This window comes from Pleurodeles waltl, chromosome 2_1 (genome assembly GCF_031143425.1).
Source record: "Pleurodeles waltl isolate 20211129_DDA chromosome 2_1, aPleWal1.hap1.20221129, whole genome shotgun sequence".
Taxonomy (NCBI): Eukaryota; Metazoa; Chordata; class Amphibia; order Caudata; family Salamandridae; genus Pleurodeles; species Pleurodeles waltl.
This window is the reverse complement of record NC_090438.1, coordinates 618,772,216-618,794,047: the sequence shown is the minus strand read 5'-3', so window position 1 is coordinate 618,794,047 and position 21,832 is coordinate 618,772,216. Positions and strand designations below refer to the sequence as shown.

The 21,832-nt window shown below is 45.2% G+C and overlaps 1 protein-coding gene across 1 annotated transcript in view; it reads right to left on the bottom strand.

The window, feature by feature from the left end:
• Positions 1–21,832, bottom strand: part of LOC138259058 (mediator of RNA polymerase II transcription subunit 1-like) — a 582,859-nt gene that overhangs the window by 17,292 nt on the left and 543,735 nt on the right. Inside the window, exon 15 of the mRNA XM_069206503.1 lies at positions 17,824–17,919. Within this exon, the coding sequence (XP_069062604.1) occupies positions 17,824–17,919 (96 nt within the window). The remainder of the gene's footprint in view (positions 1–17,823; positions 17,920–21,832) is intronic.

Below are 21,832 nucleotides of genomic sequence, written 5' to 3'. Positions count from 1 at the left end.
CTTGACGTGAGGTCTTGGTTGAAAAAGCTTACTTTAATTTTCCAATGTGTTGATTCTTCTTCTGCAGGTGCATTATCATGCTTCTCGTTAGTTAAAGGCTTATTGTTTGTATTAGACGACTGATAGTGAGGCCTGCAGAGAGGAAGTTAGCAAACTCAGTGTAGGAAAGTACCATCTTGCCTGGCATGTTACCCCCATATTTCACTGTATATATGTTGTTTTAGTTGTATGTGTCACTGGGACCCTGCCAGCCAGGGCCCCAGTGCTCATAAGTGTGCCCTGTATGTGTTACCTGTGTTATGACTAACTGTCTCACTGAGGCTCTGCTATTCAGAACCTCAGTGGTTATGCTCTCTCATTTCTTTCAAATTGTCACTAACAGGCTAGTGACCAATTTTACCAATTTACATTGGCATACTGGAACACCCTTATAATTCCCTAGTATATGGTACTGAGGTACCCAGGGTACTGGGGTTCCAGGAGATCCCTATGGGCTGCAGCATTTCTTTTGCCACCCATAGGGAGCTCTGACAATTCTTACACAGGCCTGCCACTGCAGCCTGAGTGAAATAACGTCCACGTTATTTCACAGCCATTTTACACTGCACTTAAGTAACTTATAAGTCACCTATATGTCTAACCTTTACCTGGTAAAGGTTGGGTGCTAAGTTACTTAGTGTGTGGGCACCCTGGCACTAGCCAAGGTGCCCCCACATTGTTCAGGGCCAATTCCCCGGACTTTGTGAGTGCGGGGACACCATTACACGCGTGCACTACATATAGGTCACTACCTATGTGTAGCTTCACAATGGTAACTCCGAATATGGCCATATAACATGTCTATGATCATGGAATTGCCCCCTCTATGCCATCCTGGCATAGTTGGCACAATCCCATGATCCCACGGGTCTCTAGCACAGACCCGGGTACTGCCAAACTGCCTTTCCCGGGGTTTCACTGCAGCTTTTGCCAACCCCTCAGACAGGTTTCTGCCCTCCTGGGGTCCAGCCAGGCTTGGCCCAGGATGGCAGAACAAAGGACTTCCTCAGAGAGAGGGTGTTACACCCTCTCCCTTTGGAAAAAGGTGTCAGGGCTGGGGAGGAGTAGCCTCCCCCAGCCTCTGGAAATGCTTTCATGGGCACAGATGGTGCCCATTTCTGCATAAGCCAGTCTACACCGGTTCAGGGACCCCTCAGCCCTGCTCTGGCGCGAAACTGGACAAAGGAAAGGGGAGTGACCACTCCCCTGACCTGCACCTCCCCTGGGAGGTGCCCAGAGCTCCTCCAGTGTGCTCCAGACCTCTGCCATCTTGGAAACAGAGGTGCTGCTGGCACACTGGACTGCTCTTAGTGGCCAGGGCCAGCAGGTGACGTCAGAGACTCCTTCTGATAGGCTCCTTCAGGTGTTGCTAGCCTATCTTCTCTCCTAAGTAGCCAAACCCTCTTTTCTGGCTATTTAGGGTCTCTGCTTTGGGGAATTCCTTAGATAACGAATGCAAGAGCTCATCAGAGTTCCTCTGCATCTCTCTCTTCACCTTCTGCCAAGGAATCGACTGCTGACCGCGCTGGAAGCCTGCAAAACTGCAACAAAGTAGCGAAGACGACTACTGCAACTCTGTAACCCTGATCCTGCCGCCTTCTCGACTGTTTTCCTGGTGGTGCATGCTGAGGGGGTAGTCTGCCTCCTCTCTGCACTAGAAGCTCCAAAGAAATCTCCCGTGGGTCGACGCAATCGTCCCCCTGCAACCGCAGGCACCAAAGAACTGCATCACCGGTCCCCTGGGTCTCCTCTCAGCACAACGAGCGAGGTCCCTTGAATCCAGCAACTCTGTCCAAGTGACTCCCACAGTCCAGTGACTCTTCAGTCCAAGTTTGGTGGAGGTAAGTCCTTGCCTCCCCACACCAGACTGCATTGCTGGGAACCGCGTCTTTTGCAGCTACTCCGGCTCCTGTGCACTTTCCGAGGGAATCCTTCGTGCACAGCCAAGCCTGGGTCCACAGCACTCTAACCTGCATTGCACGACCTCCTAAGTTGTCCTCCGGCGGCGTGGGATTCCTGTGTGCAACTTCGGGTGAGCACCGTTTCACTCCACTTTGTAGTGCCTGTTCCGGCACTTCTGCGGGTGCTGCCTGCTTCTGAGAGGGCTCCTTGTCTTGCTGGGCGCCCCTTCTGTCCCCTGACGCAATTGGCGACAACCTGGTCCCTCCTGGGCCACAGCAGCATCCAAAAATCCTAACCGCACAACTTGCAGCTAGCAAGGCTTGTTTGCGGTCTTTCTTCAGGAAAACACATCTGCACGACTCTTCACAACGTGGGACATCCATCCCCCAAAGGGGAAGTTTCTAGCCCTTGTCGTTCCTGCAGAATCCTCAGCTTCTACGTCCTAGTAGCAGCTTCTTTGCACCCACAGCTGGCATTTCCTGGGCATCTGCCCACTCTCGACTTGATCGTGACTTTTGGACTTGGTCCCCTTGTTCCACAGGTACTCTCGTCTGGAAATCCATTGTTGTTGCATTGCTGGTGTTGGTCTTTCCTACAGAATTCCCCTATCACGACTTCTGTGCTCTTTGGGGAACTTTAGTGCACTTTGCACTCACTTTTCAGGGTCTTGGGGTGGGCTATTTTTCTAACCCTGTTTTCTTACAGTCCCAGCGACCCTCTACAAGGTCACATAGGTTTGGGGTCCATTTGTGGTTCGCATTCCACTTTTGGAGTATATGGTTTGTGTTGCCTCTATCCCTATGTGTCCCCATTGCATCCTATTGTAACTATACATTGTTTGCACTGTTTTCTAATACTATACTGCATATTTTTGGTATTGTGTACATATATCTTGTGTATATTTGCTATCCTCATACTGAGGGTACTCACTGAGATACTTTGGCATATTGTCATAAAAATAAAGTACCTTTATTTTTAGTATATCTGTGTATTGTGTTTTCTTATGATATTGTGCATATGACACTAGTGGTACTGTAGGAGCTTCACTCGTCTCCTAGTTCAGCCTAAGCTGCTCTGCTAAGCTACCATTATCTATCAGCCTAAGCTGCTAGACACCCTATACACTAATAAGGGATACCTGGGCCTGGTGCAAGGTGTAAGTACCCCTTGGTACTCACTACAAGCCAGTCCAGCCTCCTACACTCAGAGAAAATGATGGTGAAAGGAGGCCTTCTGTTTATGGTGTACCAGGAGAATGACTATCAGCTGCATACCTAATTCTGAGGATATTGGAACTTGGGGAATATGTTGGCTCCCTTCACACACTGATTTGATTGCCTCTTGGTGATGGGAGAGAGATAAGGATTTTTTGAAGCCACTGTTTATATTTAATTGATCATTTCAGATTTAGTCAAGCTTTCCCTTGACTCTAAGAGAGAACAGATTTCTTTGTTGAGTTTTTCTTGAGTGTAAAGCTTCATGCTGAACATTTGTCTTATTTCCCTTAATTTCTACATAAGTTCAACTCTATGCTGACACCTTCAATGCTCCTAGCTAGGAATCCCCTTTAGAAATTTGGCATCAACCTATGTTTAGATTAGAAAATGGAACTTTCTTTATCAAACACCTTATTTCAACAATTGGGGTTCTTTGCATTGTGGTGGTTACTATTTGTTTCTCATTTGATTACGAACTAACTTACTGGCATATTTTAGTTTTCAAACTATATTGATATACCTTCTGAATTTACTTCTACTTTTCATATATACTGGATGGATTAATATCTAATAATAATCCCATATCTTTGAATTAGTTGATTATTGGTCTTCATTGTGGAGTCTCATTGGCTTCACAAGTTGGAAATATATTTCTGACTATGCTTCAAGTCAGTGAACAAAGACCCATACGACCAATGGGGAAATATATTCAATGATTTTACTGAGAGATTGAGGTGCAGGTATTGTGATAATTAACATTAAATTTGTACCCACATTTATAGGTTTTCAATGTTACACGGTATTAAACACAGTAAATGCATGCAAACATTAATGGAGCTTTAACCCTAAGCACACGCAAGTAAGGAGTAAGGGGCAGTCATTAAGTACAAGTGATCACCAAGTGTGTACTGCATGGCTAGATAAAGATATCCTTGTTGCTGAAGACCGTGTGGAAATATGTGTTAGGGATTATGGTGGCAGATTCACAAACACATTTATGAGTATGACAACTAGTCCACAGGACTAATCTTTTACATACTCTTATAGGCCTTTGTGAATTGGCCCCAAAACGTCCAGCTCTCTATTACTAAAAGTGGAAAGAGTGCACAGTCCTTTCTATTTGTACTCATTTTAAGACAATTTCCTGAATATTCCCATTTTAGATGTTTTGGGGCCAAATCACCAAAGCACGCAAGAGGATGTAATATATTACTACAAAGGTACCACATTCATGCTCCTAAATGCCTTTGTGGATCCGCTCATGTGTTACAGGATTCGTCCTTAAGGGACATTACGTTAATGTCAGTAACCTGCTAAACAAAAAAATACAATTTGTAACGGGAAAGGAGATTGAAACAGTTCTCACTTATAAAGCAAATAATTAGATATTTTATCTTCCTTGCATATCTTTGGGGAAGAATCAGCGAGGCTGTCCAGTATGTCCCTTAAGAAAAACGTAAAATGCCTGTGGCAGGTTCTTTTCATATGCTTTGGGTAGAAAAGCCTTGGTATCAAGGCAAAAATAGAGTACATGAAGTAGTACCACAGAGTAGTCTTTTACGCACTTTTAAATGCCTTTGTGAACCGGCCTGAAACATCCATCTCCCTATTAGTAAATCTGCAAAGAAGGTAGTCCTTTCTATTTGTAAAATTATGTCTGAATATTCCCAGAATATTACAATTTTAGCTGTTTTCAGACCAATTCACAAAGACATGTAAACGTTTGTAACATAGTAGTGCTAGGTTCCATGCTCCTTAATGCTGTTATGAATCTACTCCTACATGTTCTACATGTTATAGACCAGTCCTGGAGGAACACTAAGTTCAGGTACATGCTGATCGTGTGCTTTGTATAGAAAAGGAAAAAAGGCCTTGCAGTGTGACAAGGTGGTATAGCTGGGAAGATTCTGACATTGAATCATCTTACATATAGCATTTATGAGTGCATATCTAATGAAATATTTCCAGTCCCACCATATTTTTACAGTTAATGTAGGCATGTACAGGTCTGTATATTCCCTGAACATTACAATTTTAGCTGTTTTGAGACCAGTGCTCAAAGACATGTACAGGTTTGTACTTTAGTAGCTCTAAGTTCTGCGCTCCTAATGCTGTTATGAATCAACTTCAACATGTTCTGCATGTAGGGGCATAGCTTCAGAGTGGGATTTGGGGTGTTACACCCTCCTAATAAATGTATTTTGTGATAAATAGTTGTGTGCAGGTGCTTTCAGTCGGGTATGGTGAGGTGTCTGTCAGATTTCACCAATAATTTTTACACACACACAGACAAAAGCGCACACACTGGTTACTTTACATAATAATGTGTTTTCTCACACTTAGAACCCCTAACCATCCGCATTCTCCCCTTTCCACTCTCCCCTAAGTCCCAATTGTGCACTCTGCTTGCTGCTTAATATATTTTTAAATTATGGCGCTCATTTTGAGTTTGGCGGATGTGAAAGCCCGTCTTCCACTCCTGACAGGGGTGGCTGCCGCCGTATTGGCGACCACCCCACCGGAACTATTAGGAGTCTCCTGCTAGGCCAGTGGGTGTAACTGGGGTTTTCGCCCACTGGCCTAGTGGAAAACAGGCTACAACATTTTCTCTGGGCCGTAATCGAGCTGGTGGCAATGCTGTGGCCAGCAGGGTGCACCAGCACCCTTGCAATGTTCACTGTCTGCACAGCTGAATGTGAACATTGCGACAGTGCTGGGCAGGGGGGCCCCCTGCACCTGTTCACCACCCTTTTTATGGCGGTGAAATGGCCATAAAAAGGCTGGTGGAGTACGATGTGGTAATCCACAGCGATGCATGCAGCGCTGCCCTGGCGGATTATGAACTCCGCCTCCTCTAGGATCATGGATCCCGGCAGTGCTGGCGGAGACCTGGTGGTCTGACTGCCAGGGTCTTTATGTGGCAGTTGGACTGCCACAGCAGCAGTGGTCCTGAGCACCACTGCGGGGTTGGTGGCCTGAAGACCACCAGCCTCAAAATGAGTCCCTATGTGCCAACTTGATTGTTGGGTAATCTGTAGCTCACACCCCTCCAATCTTACTGACCAAGCAACACCCCTGTTTACATGTTACAGGATCAGTTCTTATGGAACACTAAGTTCAGGTGCATGCTGGTCATATGCTTTGTGTAGAAAAGGATAAAAGTCCTTGCAGTGTGATGGTAGAATTGGGAAGATTCCGACACTGAATCAAGACTTGCATATACTATTTCTGAGTGGATGTCCAATCCCACCATATTTTTACTGTTAATGCAGGCATGTACTCGAACAATCATTTCACAACCGTATGCAAATTTTACATAATAAGAATATAAAAATAATCCTAAAGGGGTTTGCTTACACGTGGTACTTCATGGGGGTGTCTCATCTACTGAAAGAGGGGCTTATAAAACCCTTCAGTGTACCCTTAGCCTCCATCCTTGTCATGTTATTGCCCTCTGGAAGGCATTGATCCTGCACTTTACTGGTCATGTGCAGAGCACACATGAGCTTTGCCCTTTCAAGGTAAGTGCTGATGCATCAATAGTGATGCTGGTCTCTCTGATCACTAAACTTGTAAGGAGGTAATGTTCTCAGCTCGGGAAGGTCAAGACAGTAAAATATCTCAGTGAGTTCAGTGCTCACTGTTGAGATCTGTGTGAGCTTTCAGTTTGCAGAGTCAAATCCTGGCAAGTTTGATTCAGTCTTTCATCCTGCTGAGGTCATTAAAATAAGTGCCACTGTGAATGGTTAATTATTATGCGATATAAAAATGGTATTTGTGATGTGCTTTACCTAAAATGGTATATAAGTGACAGTATATTCCAGTTTTGTTATTGCTAAGCCTGGCATCCTTGACATAGTTTCCCCCTAACTTTTTGTCTTTTGACATCCTGTTTGCTGACTTTTTTGCTGGCTTAGGATTCTGTAGACTTTACCACTGCTAACCAGTGCTGAAGAGCTTGTGCTGTCACCTTAAAACATAGCAGAATTGGCTTATACCAAATTGGCATATTTAATTTACTAGTAAGTCCCTAGTGAAGTGCACTGCCTGTGCCCAGGGCCTGTAAATTAAATGATACTAGTAGGCCTGCAGCACTGATTGTGCCACAACTAAAGTAGCACTTTAAACATGTCTGCACTAGGTGCACAATTTTAAACTGTTATTTCGACCTAGTAAAATAAACCTTTTGCCAGGCGCAAAGCTGTCTTTTTAATACATGTAAGTCACCTCAAGGGTAGACCCTAAACAGCCCACAAGGCAGGGTGCAATGTATTTAAAAAATATAATATGTGCTTTAAGTTTTACATGACTTGGTACTCAAAAATTGTTAAATATGTTTTTCACTACTGCAAGATCTCCCTCTCCAACAGGATAACGTGGAGTTACCTTATCATATTTAATAAACTGTAACTTCAAAATGAGAACAGGTGCCCAGTTCATGTTTGGTGTCTTTGGAACTGTAATGAAAAATCCTCTCATATGGTAAAGTTTGATTTGAAAAATAATCTACTGTTCTTTTTGCATTTGTCGCCCCCAGTGGGAAGGGTATGCCCAGATGTGGGTCCCGTGCTCACTATGCCACCAGATTCAAGCTAGCCTGGCTGAAGAGGGGCGATACCCCAAAACTGGTCCCAGGATGCTTGTTTCTGGTCCAGGGAGGACCTGGCCTAGCAGTTCAAACTGGACTGTTCCCATAGGGAACATGGTCAAGACTAATTTGCACATGGCTGGGTCCAAACTAGAATGGCATGGTGAACAAAAACAACTGATGGATTAAACCCAGATCTGTGACTTAGGGTGAATGTTTGAGTTGGTCTACATTCTGTCCATTAACTGTTCTTTTTGCATTTGTTCTTTTTACGTTTAGAAAGTTGGCCTTTTCCTGCCTTATTCATTTAGTGCCTCCAGTCGGTCACTGGGTCACATGACTGGGTGTAGTTAGTTGGCAGTTGGGCTTTGTGTATTTCTCTTAGACCACCACCTACAATAGAAAACTTAGGTGTGCCTAGATGGGCCTTCACTGGCAGGATGGGAGAACAGAGAAGGGCACACCCATACTTACAACTGAACAGGCTGTAACTGCCTCCACACAAAGAGATGCATACTCACTGTAGTTTGTCTGGAGCCAAGGCACGGGAGACAGGGAATCTGTGTACTTCAAAAGAAAACCTCTAGAAGCTTCTCCCACTTCACAGGAGGCACCTGGTATAAATATTGGACCTCAGACACCAACTCTTCTTTACACTTCTGGACCTGTGGACTCCCCCAGGAAAAAGGACTGTGTGCTGCTGAAAGGACTGCCAAACTGCTGCTTTGAAGGACTGCTGTCCTATTGTGCTGACCTGCTGCCCTCTGGCCTGGGTGAGAAGAACTGGACCGGCATCTATTGAACCCAGGACGCCAGAGTGACTCCAAGGACTAGGTGGCTCAACTCCTGACTTAAGACTCAGGAACAGAGGGCTCCAACAACCTCAATCCCATCACCTAGACTCTGTCATCTGAGTCTAACCTGCCAAGTGGTGCCATCTCAGTCCTGGACCCTTGGAAGTGGGCCTAAGGTGCTTTGCCAGCTTCTGTTGATCCCACAAAACCGATGCTCTCTGCTGGATGGGCCAACCCCGAGCAGAACCAAGGCATCGTTGCCACGGCGTGGATCTTCCCTGCCGTAAAGTCTTGCTTCTTAAACCACCACATCATTGGAACCACTGCCTCGACTACGAGGCAGACTTTGCATCGCAGCACCTCAGAACCGATGCATCTCCCCGACTGGGCAATGCGTCCTCGATGCCAGACTCCACATCACAAGCTCTCGATGACAGGACCCTCGATGATGACACAGGATCATGTATAACAGCCTTGCTGCACCTCAGAACCAACATATCACTTTGGCTGCATGGCACATCTTAGGCGCAGACCCTTGCAATGCTCAGCAAACCAGGATTTATAGAACTTGGTTCAGCAGGCCAAACTGTGTCCCTGTAAACGGAGCGCACTCCACCGCATTGGGCCTGAACTTGTGACTTTGACCTGGTCTAGCGCGACTAGATATCCACAGTGGGTGCTTTGTGCTTTTTGCCACCATTTTCACTGAAATCATTAAACTTGCATATCTCCAGTTCTAGTCATTGGATTTGTTGTTGTTTTAGTTTTGTTTTATGTATTAAAATGACTATGTTTCTAATCTGGTGTGGGATCCTTTTTTGTGGTGTTTTTTCATTTTATTACGGTTTGAAGTGTTGCACTAATATACTTTACACATTGCCTCCAAGTCAAGCTCCATGACAAGCTACCAGAGGGAAGAGCACAGGTTAATTTAGGTTTGCCTTGTGCCTCACTCTGACAAGGATTGTAGTTGCTGCTTGTCCAGGGCTTGACCAGGGCTCACAATTCAATCAACCAACAACCACGTTTCTTATGGTTATTCTCAAGAGAAATCCAGGGGTCCGTCAACGTTTCAGAGAGGGACCCCCCAATGCTTCTTTGTACCTTTCCAGTTGCCTTTCTGAGTGACTGGAGCTCTGTAACATGCCAGATTACTCCCTTGTATGTGTTGGATTGCTATCTAAAGCCCTTATTTCACAGAGGCCCAGAATCAGGGTAGGTCTCAGACAACAGACAAATGAGACTGGACACCTGGCCATCATTGGATTTGCATGTCAGGTGGTCCTCTGACATCTGAAAGCTCTAGAACACTCCACTAAGCTGGAGTGTGCTCTCAGAGGTGAGTTTGGTCCACACTGATCTGATCAGCTTACCTTCCTAAATATTTGTTGTCATACTTGCCAGACACCCAGGGGATGAGATGGCTTATAGTGCCTGGCACAGAAGATTCTAGTGGCAAATTGAGGGAGCCATTAGGTGGAGAGGCTTTGTGTTTGCTCTACTTTTGTCTAGACCTGGATGCCTATACCATTGTGCTGGTTAAATGCCTGGTGGGTGACTAGAGAAAACAGGACCTCCCTGTGGTTGCAGAAGTACAGCTGCTACTGCATCTCCTTCAGGTGGGAAGCCATTGGCTTCCCTGTGTTCCACAATGCATGCTACCCTGTCAGTCTGCCTTGAATCCACTATATATCCTCTAGGCCGTTCTCTTCCACTGTGTCAGAGAGGGCAAATAAAGGATCCCAAGGAAGATGGAACAAATCATCTGTCATAGGAGAGACCTATTTGAGACTTCTAAATAGTTGCTCTGAGCATTATTCGAGGAGTTACTGCATTTAAGATTGTTTTTCTTTATTTTTCATGATCTTTTTGGGGACCTCTCTGCTCTCAGATGTCATTTGGCAATTCATTATATTTCCAAATGGTTGCCATCCTGCCTTTAAGTCCATTGCTGGTTTCCTCAATTCTTTCCCAGCATCCCTTCAGGCTGCCATCTTTCAATGGGTATATGCTGCACCAGCAACCACTGTGCAGCCTCTCATCTAACTGAAAGCCATGGAAGGGACTTGTCGGGCCTGCAAACCTGGATGTGCTCCAGTAAAAGTCTTAAGCCAATCATCTGCCTTTGCAGGCACCAATGTTTGTTATAAGCCCAAAAGAATATTTTACAGAGACCAATGCTTGTTGGGACCAATGCTTAAGACCAATGATTGTTTAGGACATGTGTTGCTCAAGCATCTAGTATCCCTACAACTCAGACTGGGTGTGGCCAGATGCAGCAGGTATTTAAACTACACCTGGCCTCAGTGAATTGCTTGCTGTAAAGGTCACTGGCTGCAGAGAAGGAGTCTCTGCTTCTCCACATTTGATCTTCCCGTTCAGTCTTGTATCTTGGATGCCGCTTCTAGGGAGAGGAAGCGATCGAGAGAATGAACTACTAAAACGGCAGTAATGAGCTGCGCGCACTTCAAAGGCATTTATTTGTGAAAACCTGACATCTGCTAACTGGATATTCGACAGTTGGATGTTTCGAAGTGCGGTGCTCATAAGAAGGCACATCTTTAACCCTATGTTTTCAGTGTGATCCAAAACACTGAATTCTTTGGAATTCTAAGTACAGTGCGGTAATTAACCCATGAATGTCTGCAAACCATAATTACATGAGAATTTGTTGTCATTATTTGTTATCTATTTAAATGTCTATGAAGTCAAGTGAGTCAGCACCTTGGGAAATCTCAACGAGATGAATCAAGCAAATTATCCACAGAACTTCAAGAACATTTAGGTAATTCACATATTTTCCTGAAAATTCCTAGAGAGCGAGTGAGAGCCTTCTTAAGCGGGAAAAGGGACACTAACAGGAAATTCTGTCTCTTCAAGAAGCATCACTATTTGTTTAGATCCGGACCTGCAGCTCCAGTGTCTCTCTCTTTTCGTCCATCCCCTTTCCCACAGGACGTTCCAGTGTCAATCACATGCATTTAAGTGGGAGGTATGCAATGTCTAGGAGGAATTGGAAATAAGCAACTTAGTCAACATTGTGTCTCTGTGGGACATACAGGTTAGTGCTTGACGGGACCTCTACAGATTCACTCCCTGAATATTATGATCATCATTATGGCCCTCAAGTTGCACCACACCAAAACTAGACCACGGGTTAGTGTGCACTCTGGGTAAGCCTACATTGGTGGGCTCTGTTGTGGCACTGGCATCTTAGTGTTTTTATAGTGCGGTTATCACCCATGAGGGTATCCTGGAGCTATGCAGCCTGTGTGTGAGGCCAGTCCTGGAGGGTTTACTCAAAGATCCAGGTTTTCAGCTTCTTGTAGAAGTCAAGAAGAGAGGAGGAGACTCTGATGTGTGATGGAAACTTGTTCCAGGCTTCAGGAGCCAGGTATGTGAAGGTGCTACCCCCTGCTCTTCTTTTGTGAATGCTTGTGGTGTGTGCCAGTGAGAGACAGGCAGAGTAGATATATCTGGAAAGTTGTTGGAAATGAACCTGTGTATTCCAGTATTCAGGACCTGTATAGAGTGCTTTGTAGGTGTGGGTCAGGAGTTTGAAGTGTGTGCACTTGTGTATTGGGAGCCAGTGGAGTTCCCCAAGGTGTGTTGTGATGTGGGCTCGGCGTGGGAGGTTGAGGGCTAGTCTAGCTGCTGCGTTTTGGACAGTCTGCAGTCTTCTTCTGAGCTGGATGGTTATCGCTAAGTATAGGGTGTGCCCGTAATTCTGGCCATACTCTTGTCTGCTCGTGATGAGAGCTTCAGTGATCATTTCCCTGGTGTTTTCTGGTAGCCACTTGAAACTTTTGTTCAGCCTACAAAGGGTGTTGAAGCATGACAAGGCTACTGCATTGACCAGGGCAGCCAAGTCTACTTTGTTGTCTGTGATGATTCAGAGGTTTTGTATTTGTGACCACCAATTCAGTCTTGTCTGACCTCAGTTTTAGGCAGTTGGGTTTCATCCGAGTGGCAACTTCAGTCATGCATGTGGTGAACTTGTCCTGGTATTTTGTCTGAGAGTGACAGTATCAGTTGCTTGTCATCAGTGTACGTGAGGATGTTTATGTTGTGAGTCCGTATGCCTCGTGCCAGGCAAGTGATGTAGAATATTCTCTGGCTGCGCGAGGTGCCATGCAAGACTCCACAGAGGAGTTTCCATGAATCAGTGGAGTAGGGGGCCATGTTGATGGTATGGGTTCTTTCGGTGAGGAAGGGGCAGATACGCTTGAGGGCGTGTTCTAGGATTCCTGCTTTGTGAAATCATAGGATCACAATGGGATGGAAGACTGTGTCCAAGGCTACCGATAGGTCCAGGAGAATGTGGGTCGATGATCATCCGAATGTCATCTGTTACTGATATGAAGACAGTTTCTGTGCTGAGGTTTGATCTAAGTTCTGATTGTGTGGCATCAAGAAGCCAGTGATTGATGAGGTGGTTAGAGTGGCACGTTTTTCAAGACCTTGGCAGGGAAGGGAAGGAGGGATATCGATTTGCAGTTGCAGAGTTTGGTCAAGTCAATTGATGGTTTCTTTATAAGAGAGTTGACTGCTGCATGTTGCTATGGTTCCGGAAAGGTGGCTGTACTGATGGGGGAGTTGAGGATTGGGGGGGTGGGTCCTCATTGGTAGGGATTGCTCCTTTGTCGAATGCGTGATGGGGCAGGGATCCGCCAGGATCCCCGAATGTATGATCTTCATGATTGCTGTGGTTTTCTCTGTCCTGATGTGTCCCATGTGGTGATTGTGTTGTCTTCATTTGTCACTGGTAGACTTCTAGTGAGAGTCAGGGGGTTCAGTTGGGGTGCAAAGTTGCTGTATATGGTTGTGATCTTGGTGCAAAAGAAATCTGAAAGGTTATTTCACAGATCTTGGGCTACTGTTGTTGGTTGCAGTTGTGGGTGTGGTGAAATCTGAAATCCTTAACGATTACAAAGATTTCTTTGTTTCTGCTGGAGATGTGGTTTATTTGTTTGATTAGGGCCTTCCTCTTTGTTTCAAGCATTAGCTAATGGTACCTTCTCTGGGGGGGCTTTGAAAGTGTATTTTTTCACTTCTCTGTGGCTGGCTCTTTATTTCCGTTCCAGTTATTTGCAGTCTTGGTTGGCCATTCTCAAGGACTTCTGTGTAGCAGATGGATTGTATGACTTCATTTCTTGGCGGCCAGAATGTTGGTGAGGTTGTACCAGAAAATCTATAAATTATTTAGTTGTATATTGTAACTGTTATAATTCTAGTGAACAAAGCACTGTTTGGCATATTTCATGGTTTACAAAGTATTGTTTATATTTTTTGCCAAGGACTGTAGAAGTGCTTAGTGTAGGAAAGTAGCCTCTTTCTAGCTTAGTTACCCCCACTTTTTGCCTGTTTGTCAGTGTGTTTGACTGTGTCTACTGGGATCCTGCTAATCAGGACCCCATTAGTTAAGCTCTCTCCCCTAAAGTATGGTTATTGCATGCTGGTAAACCAGTATTTCATCCACAATTGGCATACTGATGCCCCCTGTTGGACCTGGCCTTTTTACATGGTAATTCCCCAGACTTTTTGCTTTTGCCTCCTTATTTTTCTGACCTTTGTTGGCTGGCGTTTTGACTCTGAGCACCTTTTCACTGCTAACCAGTGCTAAACTGCATGTGCTCTGTCTAACAAATTTGGTATGATTGGATTATACCTGATTGGCATATTTAATGTACCTATAAGTCCCTTGTAAAGTGGTATCCCTATACCCAGGGTCTGTAAATTAAATGCTACTAGTGGGCCTGCAGTGCTGCTTGCGCCACCCTCTGAAGTAGCCTGTCAAACCTATCTAAGGCCTGCTAGCGCAGAGCCTGTGTGCGCAGTTTCCTGCCACGGGGACCTGGCATCTAAATTTACTTGCCAGGCCCAGAACTCCCCTTTTACTACATGTACGTCACCCCTAAGGTACACCCTAGCTAGCCCTTTGGGCAGGGTGCCATGTATGTAGAAGGCAGGACATGTGCCATGTTGCATGGCCTGTCCTGGTAGTGACAAACAGCCTAACTTGGTTTCAACCAGAAACCCCATTTCTAACACCCCTTATAAGTCCCCAGTATATGGTACTTAGGTACCCAGGGTATTGGGGTTCCAGGGATCCCTACGGGCTGCAGCATATCTTTTGCCACCCATAGGGAGCTCATGCAAAGGCTTTTGCAGGACTGCCATTGCAACCTGTGTGAAAAGGAGCGCGCACCCTTTCACTGCCATTTACACTGCACCTGGTCACTTTTAAGTCACTTCTATATCAGGCCCTCCAGTCTGAGGGCAGGGTGCAGAGTACCTGTGTGTGAGGGCACCCCTGCACTAGCGGAGGTGCCACCAAGACCTCCAGGACCATTTTCCCGGACTTCGTGATTGCGGGAACGTCATTTTATGTGTGTACTGGTCATAGGTCACTACCTATGTTCAGCTACATAATGTTAACTCTGAACATAGACATGTTTGTTATCAAACATGTTGTAATCATACTCCAATGCTTTTGCAAGAATTAGTTTTATGATTCCATGCACTTTGGGGGCTCCATAGAGGACCTGTAGTATTGCCATTCCAGCCTCCTGAGGTTTTCCAGGCAGCCCCAGCTGCTGCCACCTCTCAGAGAGGTTTCTGCCCTCCTGTTGCTTGAGCAGCTTAATCCCAGGAAGGCAGAACAAAGGATTTCCTTTGGGAGAGGGGTGTTACACCCACTCCCTTTGGAAATAGGTGTTACAGGCTTGGGAGGGGTAGCCTCCCCAACCTCTGGAAATGCTTTGAAGGGCACAGATGATGCCCTTCTTGCATAATTCTAGCATACACAATTCCAAGGACCCCCAGGCCCTGTTCTGGTGTGAAACTGGACAAATGAAAGGGGAGTGACTGCTCCCCTGTCCATCACCACCCCAGTGGTGGTGCTCAGAGCTCCTCCAGAGGGTCCCTGGGTTTTGCCATCTTGGATTCCAAGTTGGCAGGACACTCTGGGAGCATCTGAGTGGCCAGAGCCGGCAGGTGACGTCAAAGCCCTCCCCGATAGGTGCTTACCTATTTAGCTGTCCAATCCCCCTTCAGGGCTACTTAAGGTCTCTCACTTTTGTGGTTCTTCAGATTCGGATAGCAAGACTCCAGCAGGAATTCTCTGCATCCTTTACTTCACCTTCTCACCGAAGAAACTGCATCTGGACCCTCCAGGAACTCTAGAACTGCAAAAAAGAAGCAAAGACGATTTCTGCAACATTGTATCTTCAGCTCTTGCCAGCAACTGCAACTGTTTCCCGGTTGTGCATCCTCAGACAGCCTGTCATCAGTCTGCACCCGAAGAAGTAATGAATCTCCCTTGGAGTGAAGGAGTCACTCCCCTGCTTCAGCAGGCACCTCTCTGCAACGACGACCAGTTGTGTGGGACCCCTCTGCTGACAAGCTGCGTGAATCCTGCATCACAGGTCGTGGACTGAAGTGGTCCCGATGGTCCGGACGTCCAACTTTGGTGAAGGTAGGAGCTTGCCTCCCTACGCAAGACAGTACCTCTCTGCACCACGTGTTTTGCAGTTGCCAAGGCTTGTTAACCTCCTTCTATGAACTTCTTTGTGCACTGTGCAGCTCTGGCCCGCAGCGCTCCTTCCTGCGACGCACAGCTTCCTGCATGGTTCTCCGGCGGTGTGGGACCCTTTCTTGTAGTGCTGCATGGGCCTCCTTTTGTACCTTCTTTGTCCCCATGCTGTGGCACTCCTCTGCATGCTGCCCAGTCTTCTGAGGACTCGGAGTTGCTGAGAGCCCCCTCTGACTCACCCTCCTTGGTAGAGTCCACCAGGTCCCTCCTGGTCCCAGGCAGTGCCATTTTCCGCTAACCGCGAGCTTTGCGTGTGCCAAGGCTTGTTGGCGGAATCCAGCAACGCAAACCAGACTGCAATCATCAATCTAGCGTGGGACATCTTCTGCACCAATCAGGAGCCTGCATGTTGTTCTTCACCTGTGGTTCTTCTTTTGCACCTTCACCCAGGTTAGCAGGGGCTCCTGTTCTCCCTGGACTCTTTAGTGCTTCTTGGACTTGGTCCCCTTCTTCCACAGGTCTTCAGGTCCAGGAATCCATTGTTGGTTTTTTGCAGTCTTCTGGTTCTTGCATTATCTTCTTTCTTGTGTTCTTGTGTGTTCTAGGAAAGTTACTGTGGTTTATTCCTGCTTTCCTGGGCTCTGGGGTGGGTCTATTACTTACCTTTGGTGTTTCCTAATATTCACAGTACCCCTCTACACTCGCCTAGGTGGGAAACCTACATTCGCATTTCACTTTCTTAGTATATGGTTTGTGTCCCACCAGGCCCATTTCTAACTATTGTGATTTTCACTATTTGCACTGTTGTCTAATTGTTTTACAGTTATTTCTGCATACTAGTGTATATAATGTGTGTATTACATACCTCCTAAGTCTCTATGGTGTTTTTGCCGTTTGTGTCACCAAAATAAAGTACCTTTATTTTTTGTAACAGTGGGTATTTTCTTCCATGTGTGGGAGTACTGTGTGACTACAGTGGTATGACATGAGCTTTACATGTCTCCTAGATACGCCTTGGCTGCTCAGCTACAGCTACCCCTAGAGAGCCTGGCTTCTAGACACTGCCTACGTTTCACCAATAAGGGATAACTGGGCCTGGTATAAGGTGTAAGTACCATAGGTACCCCCTACAAACCAGGCCAGCCTCCTACACTTAGCCTGGCCTATACCAGACCTTCAGAGTTATGATGTAAGGTACACAGACCCCATACATTCAACAATTTGGTGGAGGGGGATCCATTGGCTGTGGACTAGTGCATTTGACTTTGTAGTTGTTTGGCCAAAGTGACCTTGGAGAGCTCTTATTCGATATAAGGCCGATTTAGCGGTGGGTAAATTAGAGAACATTGTCAGTTTCAGAAGTGAAGGTCACTGGTGCAGCTTCCTACACCATGCTATTTCTATGATGGAGGAACTTACACATGCTGCTTTTCATTTGGGAATAACTTTTTGTCAAGGTAGCTTTGGATATCCCATTACCTACCAGGTCTGAATCAGGCTACCAGTGTTGCTCAAGGCCTAATTCTGCTGAAATTGGCACATTCAGTGTGTCATGACCAATGCCTTTTATGCAGCATTACTGCCTTGAATCAACTATATACATATTTTAACTTGTCTTTTATTTCTGTGGTGGTGCAAACTTAAGGCTTGAGAAGAACACAACTTTCTAATCATGTTACAACTGTATCACTCTTTAAACAACCTATGTAGTTCAGGTAAAGGAGAAAAGTATAAGTAATTCATACATACCACATGCCAAGCTGGATCCCAGAGGATTTTGGAATGTGATACAAAAACAGGTATCGGTCTGTGGGAAAACCTCAAAGACCAAGAAATCAGATAGAGCTGTAGGATAAAATGGAGCAAATTAACTTAAGTTTTTCAATTTTTCTAATATCAAAATATCAACCATATTTAAATCTCAAATGCTGCTCTCAACAAGACAGTGCAAATGATACATAAATGGCAGACTTCAGATGCATTATCCCATGCAGCCTTTTTGTATATAGGATAAACAATAAAAAGAGAAATCAGTGAACACTTTGTTAACATGCATTCTGACCACTTACTTAACTTACACCCCAATAGCAGAATGTGAAGGCCTGTATACAGTAGGGCACATGCCATACAAGGCACCTAGACAGGTGCACAGCATTAGACACATTGCTTTGGAAAATCATGATCCCAGTTGTGTGCCGCGTTTGTGGAAATGTCACCCCGTTCTCAGTGTCAAGTGGCACAAACCCATTGTGGTAACCCTACCTGTTAAATCTCAGATTTCTTTTTTTGTTCTCTTCTGGACATTTGACATTCAGTGAGGGTTATATTATAACTGCTGAGGGAGACTGCAGAAGGGACTTTGAGGTGTGCATTGGGGCAATGATGAACAACATCATGGTACTTGGAGGAGGGGGGACACCGGAGATAAGACTAGAACTTTCTTCTCACCAGATGACCTTTGCATTGCTTCTAATTCTATGTTTCACTAACTCCTTGCCACAACAAATATTAAAAGTGAATCTCATCAGCATGTTTGTACGATGAATTTTCCAGTGCTTAAAAAACAAAACATGTTGCATTACTGTAATCTCTTTACTGTTAATGTTCTGTGTGGTTTAACACAAATGCCTGTAAGGGGCTTCACTAGGTGACTTGTTTTTTGTGCTGACTGATGACTCATTTGTTGTTTCCCTTTGGCAGCAGGTGTCAGTTCTGGAACATGCTTAAAGGCACCACCTTCTGAGATGGCACCTCTGTTTAAAGAGTTTGTGTCCTTTCAGCGGTGCTTGCTGTTCATGTTTTGTTTTGACAGGGGCTGCCCCTTTGAGGAGTCAAATGCCCAAGAAGTGTTCGCGATTTCAGTCCCCGCTCACCTTTTTCAGACGAGGTACTACCATCAAGTGCACAAACAGAAATTCTTCTGTCAAACTGAGAAAAAACAGCATGCCGGTAAGGTGACAAGGGGGTGGCATTTAGTTCTGCACTAGTGGTTGATGAAGGGAGATTGCTCATCCTTAGCCCAAGAAACACATTGGTAAATATCTCATAGCTCCCCCTTAGTAGATACTTGTCTTTGGATATATAGGCTTGTTTTAGGAACTCACAATGTACTTTGAAAATAACTGTTAAAGCTTTTGAGTGAGGAATATCAAGAACTTTATGTTATTTAACATAAGGAGCTGTAATTATTGGAAACAACCAGCGTTTTCTTGAATAAAATATAAAAAGAATTGTTCGCGAGAGTACATCAAAGAATTATTGACTAACCTTTTTCCTTCCAATTCTCCTTCCCTGCAGGTACTTCTCTAACTCCCTCCCCCCACCCCCCCCATTACTTACCAATTGTTTTGTTTGCCACCCCTGCTGTCAGTTTCGTTTCTCACCCCCACTCTTTTCCCAAGAAATATACAGAGGCACACCTATAGATGTGTCTGTACCAGTGTTCTGTATATCAGTGCGCAAGCAGCTCAATGCCATTTTCAGCATGGCCGCAACGCCACTGGAGTCAGATGCATAAATTCAGGGTTTATACGTCACGCACCTGAACAAGTACATTGTTTCAACATGTGGTCTTGCAAGTAGCACCCATGTAGGGAGAAGTGAAGATACCATGTTTCACACGTACATGTAAAAAGTTTAACATATCTATACCACATTATAAATAGAATGCTTACCCACAGCTCGGCCACACAGCATAACAATCACTGAAAATGTATTAGAAACTGAATTAATTCACCCTTACTGCTGTCTGGCAGTGATCTGTTATCCACTCTGAAATACTTTAAAACTTGTGCAACACGTTCTCTAGCTGTGATTGGCTGACTGTAATAACACTGTTGCCCTTGTCTCATCCTGAACACCCACTCGGTATGGCTGCTATAACTGTGAGAAGCACAACCTCATTCCTGTGCGCCTAACAGCTCTGCCGTCACACTTTGCCAAGTTCTGCATTATAAGACACTGAAGCAATGGGTCAAACAATATTGGTAACATTAATTAACACTTCCTGCATTATATTACCACCAGTTATAGCCTGTTGCTCCAACCCCGCCCCCATGCATAAGGACTGTGCATAAGATGTCATTAAAGGGGGGCACAACCTCTCCCTCACCTCGCATTTCTAATTGTTCCTAATAGGACAATGTGTGTGAGAAACTGCCTGACACCCAGCTCCCATGTATCAGTAAGAGTCTCATAGGAATGGGGACTACCATTAGAGAATAAACCTCTCACTGTGAGAATCTCAGTATCAGTCCACACTTGGTTATGCTGTCTCCTTATGGACTTGAAATTCAGAGAGCGCTAAAGTGGCGATATTTGGGGTTTATATTTTACAAAGGCCTAGTCTCTCCTATACCTTTTCCAATACCATCTAGCCACCTGTATAGCTTGTAAGCAGTTTCTGGGCAAAGGCACGTTGCGCAGAATCACCTCGTAGAGATATAGGGTTCAGTATTGGGCCAATTCTGTCCCGCTGGTGTTCTCCTCCACATTGCTAGTTAGTGCATGGGTTACTGGAGTTTATGCACCACTATATATGCTTTATAATTCGAGGTGCTGGGATCCCCCCCCCTCCCCATTATCCAGACAAAACAGGACACTGAGAGCCACCCATCTCTTACACCTTCCCCATATCAGTTGTCTGAGAAGGATATTGATATCCTAAGAGTCTCATGGGTATGAAGATCGGCAGAACTGCAAAGTGATCGAGAACCCGAGGGAGCAGCAGCATCTTGGCTACCGCTATCCAGCATAAATCAAAAATGCGAGGAATTCCGGTCCAGCACACAACCTCCCTCGAGTATATTTGTAAACTGTTTTGTGTGCAGTTCCGTAGTAATGGTCCTTATCACCCTATTTAGGCAGTGGCATTATTGGGCTATGCTCCTTGTTGACCTGGTGCTGCAATGCAATTTACATCCCTGGTTCGGATGTAATATCCTAAGAGACATGTGAGTGATTTTATGACCGTAGAGAAAGGTAGGTTCAAAGCAGGGAGTACTGATGGGGCAAATGAGCACCTTGTCCATATTCCAAGAGTTCCCAGGGGGCCTAATTATTGCAGTATTAGGTTTCACATGGGTCTTTACAATGAGGGACTTAAGTTGCAAAAAATGTAGTTGCTCACTTATCTGGCACTTTTTTTCAGGTCACTTTAGGTGGGTTTAAAATAATACACTTAAGTAGGATGCAAGAGGAGCAGATTAGGTATCTTATTAAAGTCATGACGACTCGCCATTGATCCTTGCAGGGACAATAAAGGCAAGAAACATTTTGACCAGCTTTTTACAAATTCAGGAAGCATTATTATCCTTAGAATTCCGATGGATTGTTTACCTTAAAGAAAGGCTCCTTTGAGGTCGAGGAGTCTGTTGGACATTGCAGTGCCAGTCTGTGCTTCCTAAAGAGGACACCTACTGCCTAAATTTGGTTATAAGGACTATCACTAGGGAACTGCACAATTAATGGTTGATATAGCTATCTGGCACATTGGTGATAGCGGAAGATTACACCAGAAATTGGGAGAATGCCTGGAATTAGAAAGGGCTTGCCCAACATTGCCAGTATTCAGTCTCTCTTTGTCCCTGTATGTTTATATTTCGAGATATTGAAACATATCATCTTCCCGAGGCACAGGGATACCACCTGTATCCATCCATGCAGGTCTTGGAATTGACCATAGAGGATTCAAGCAGGACTTAGTCCAATTATTTTGCAATGACTACTGCTGGCCAAAGTAAGTCAATAATGTTATCAC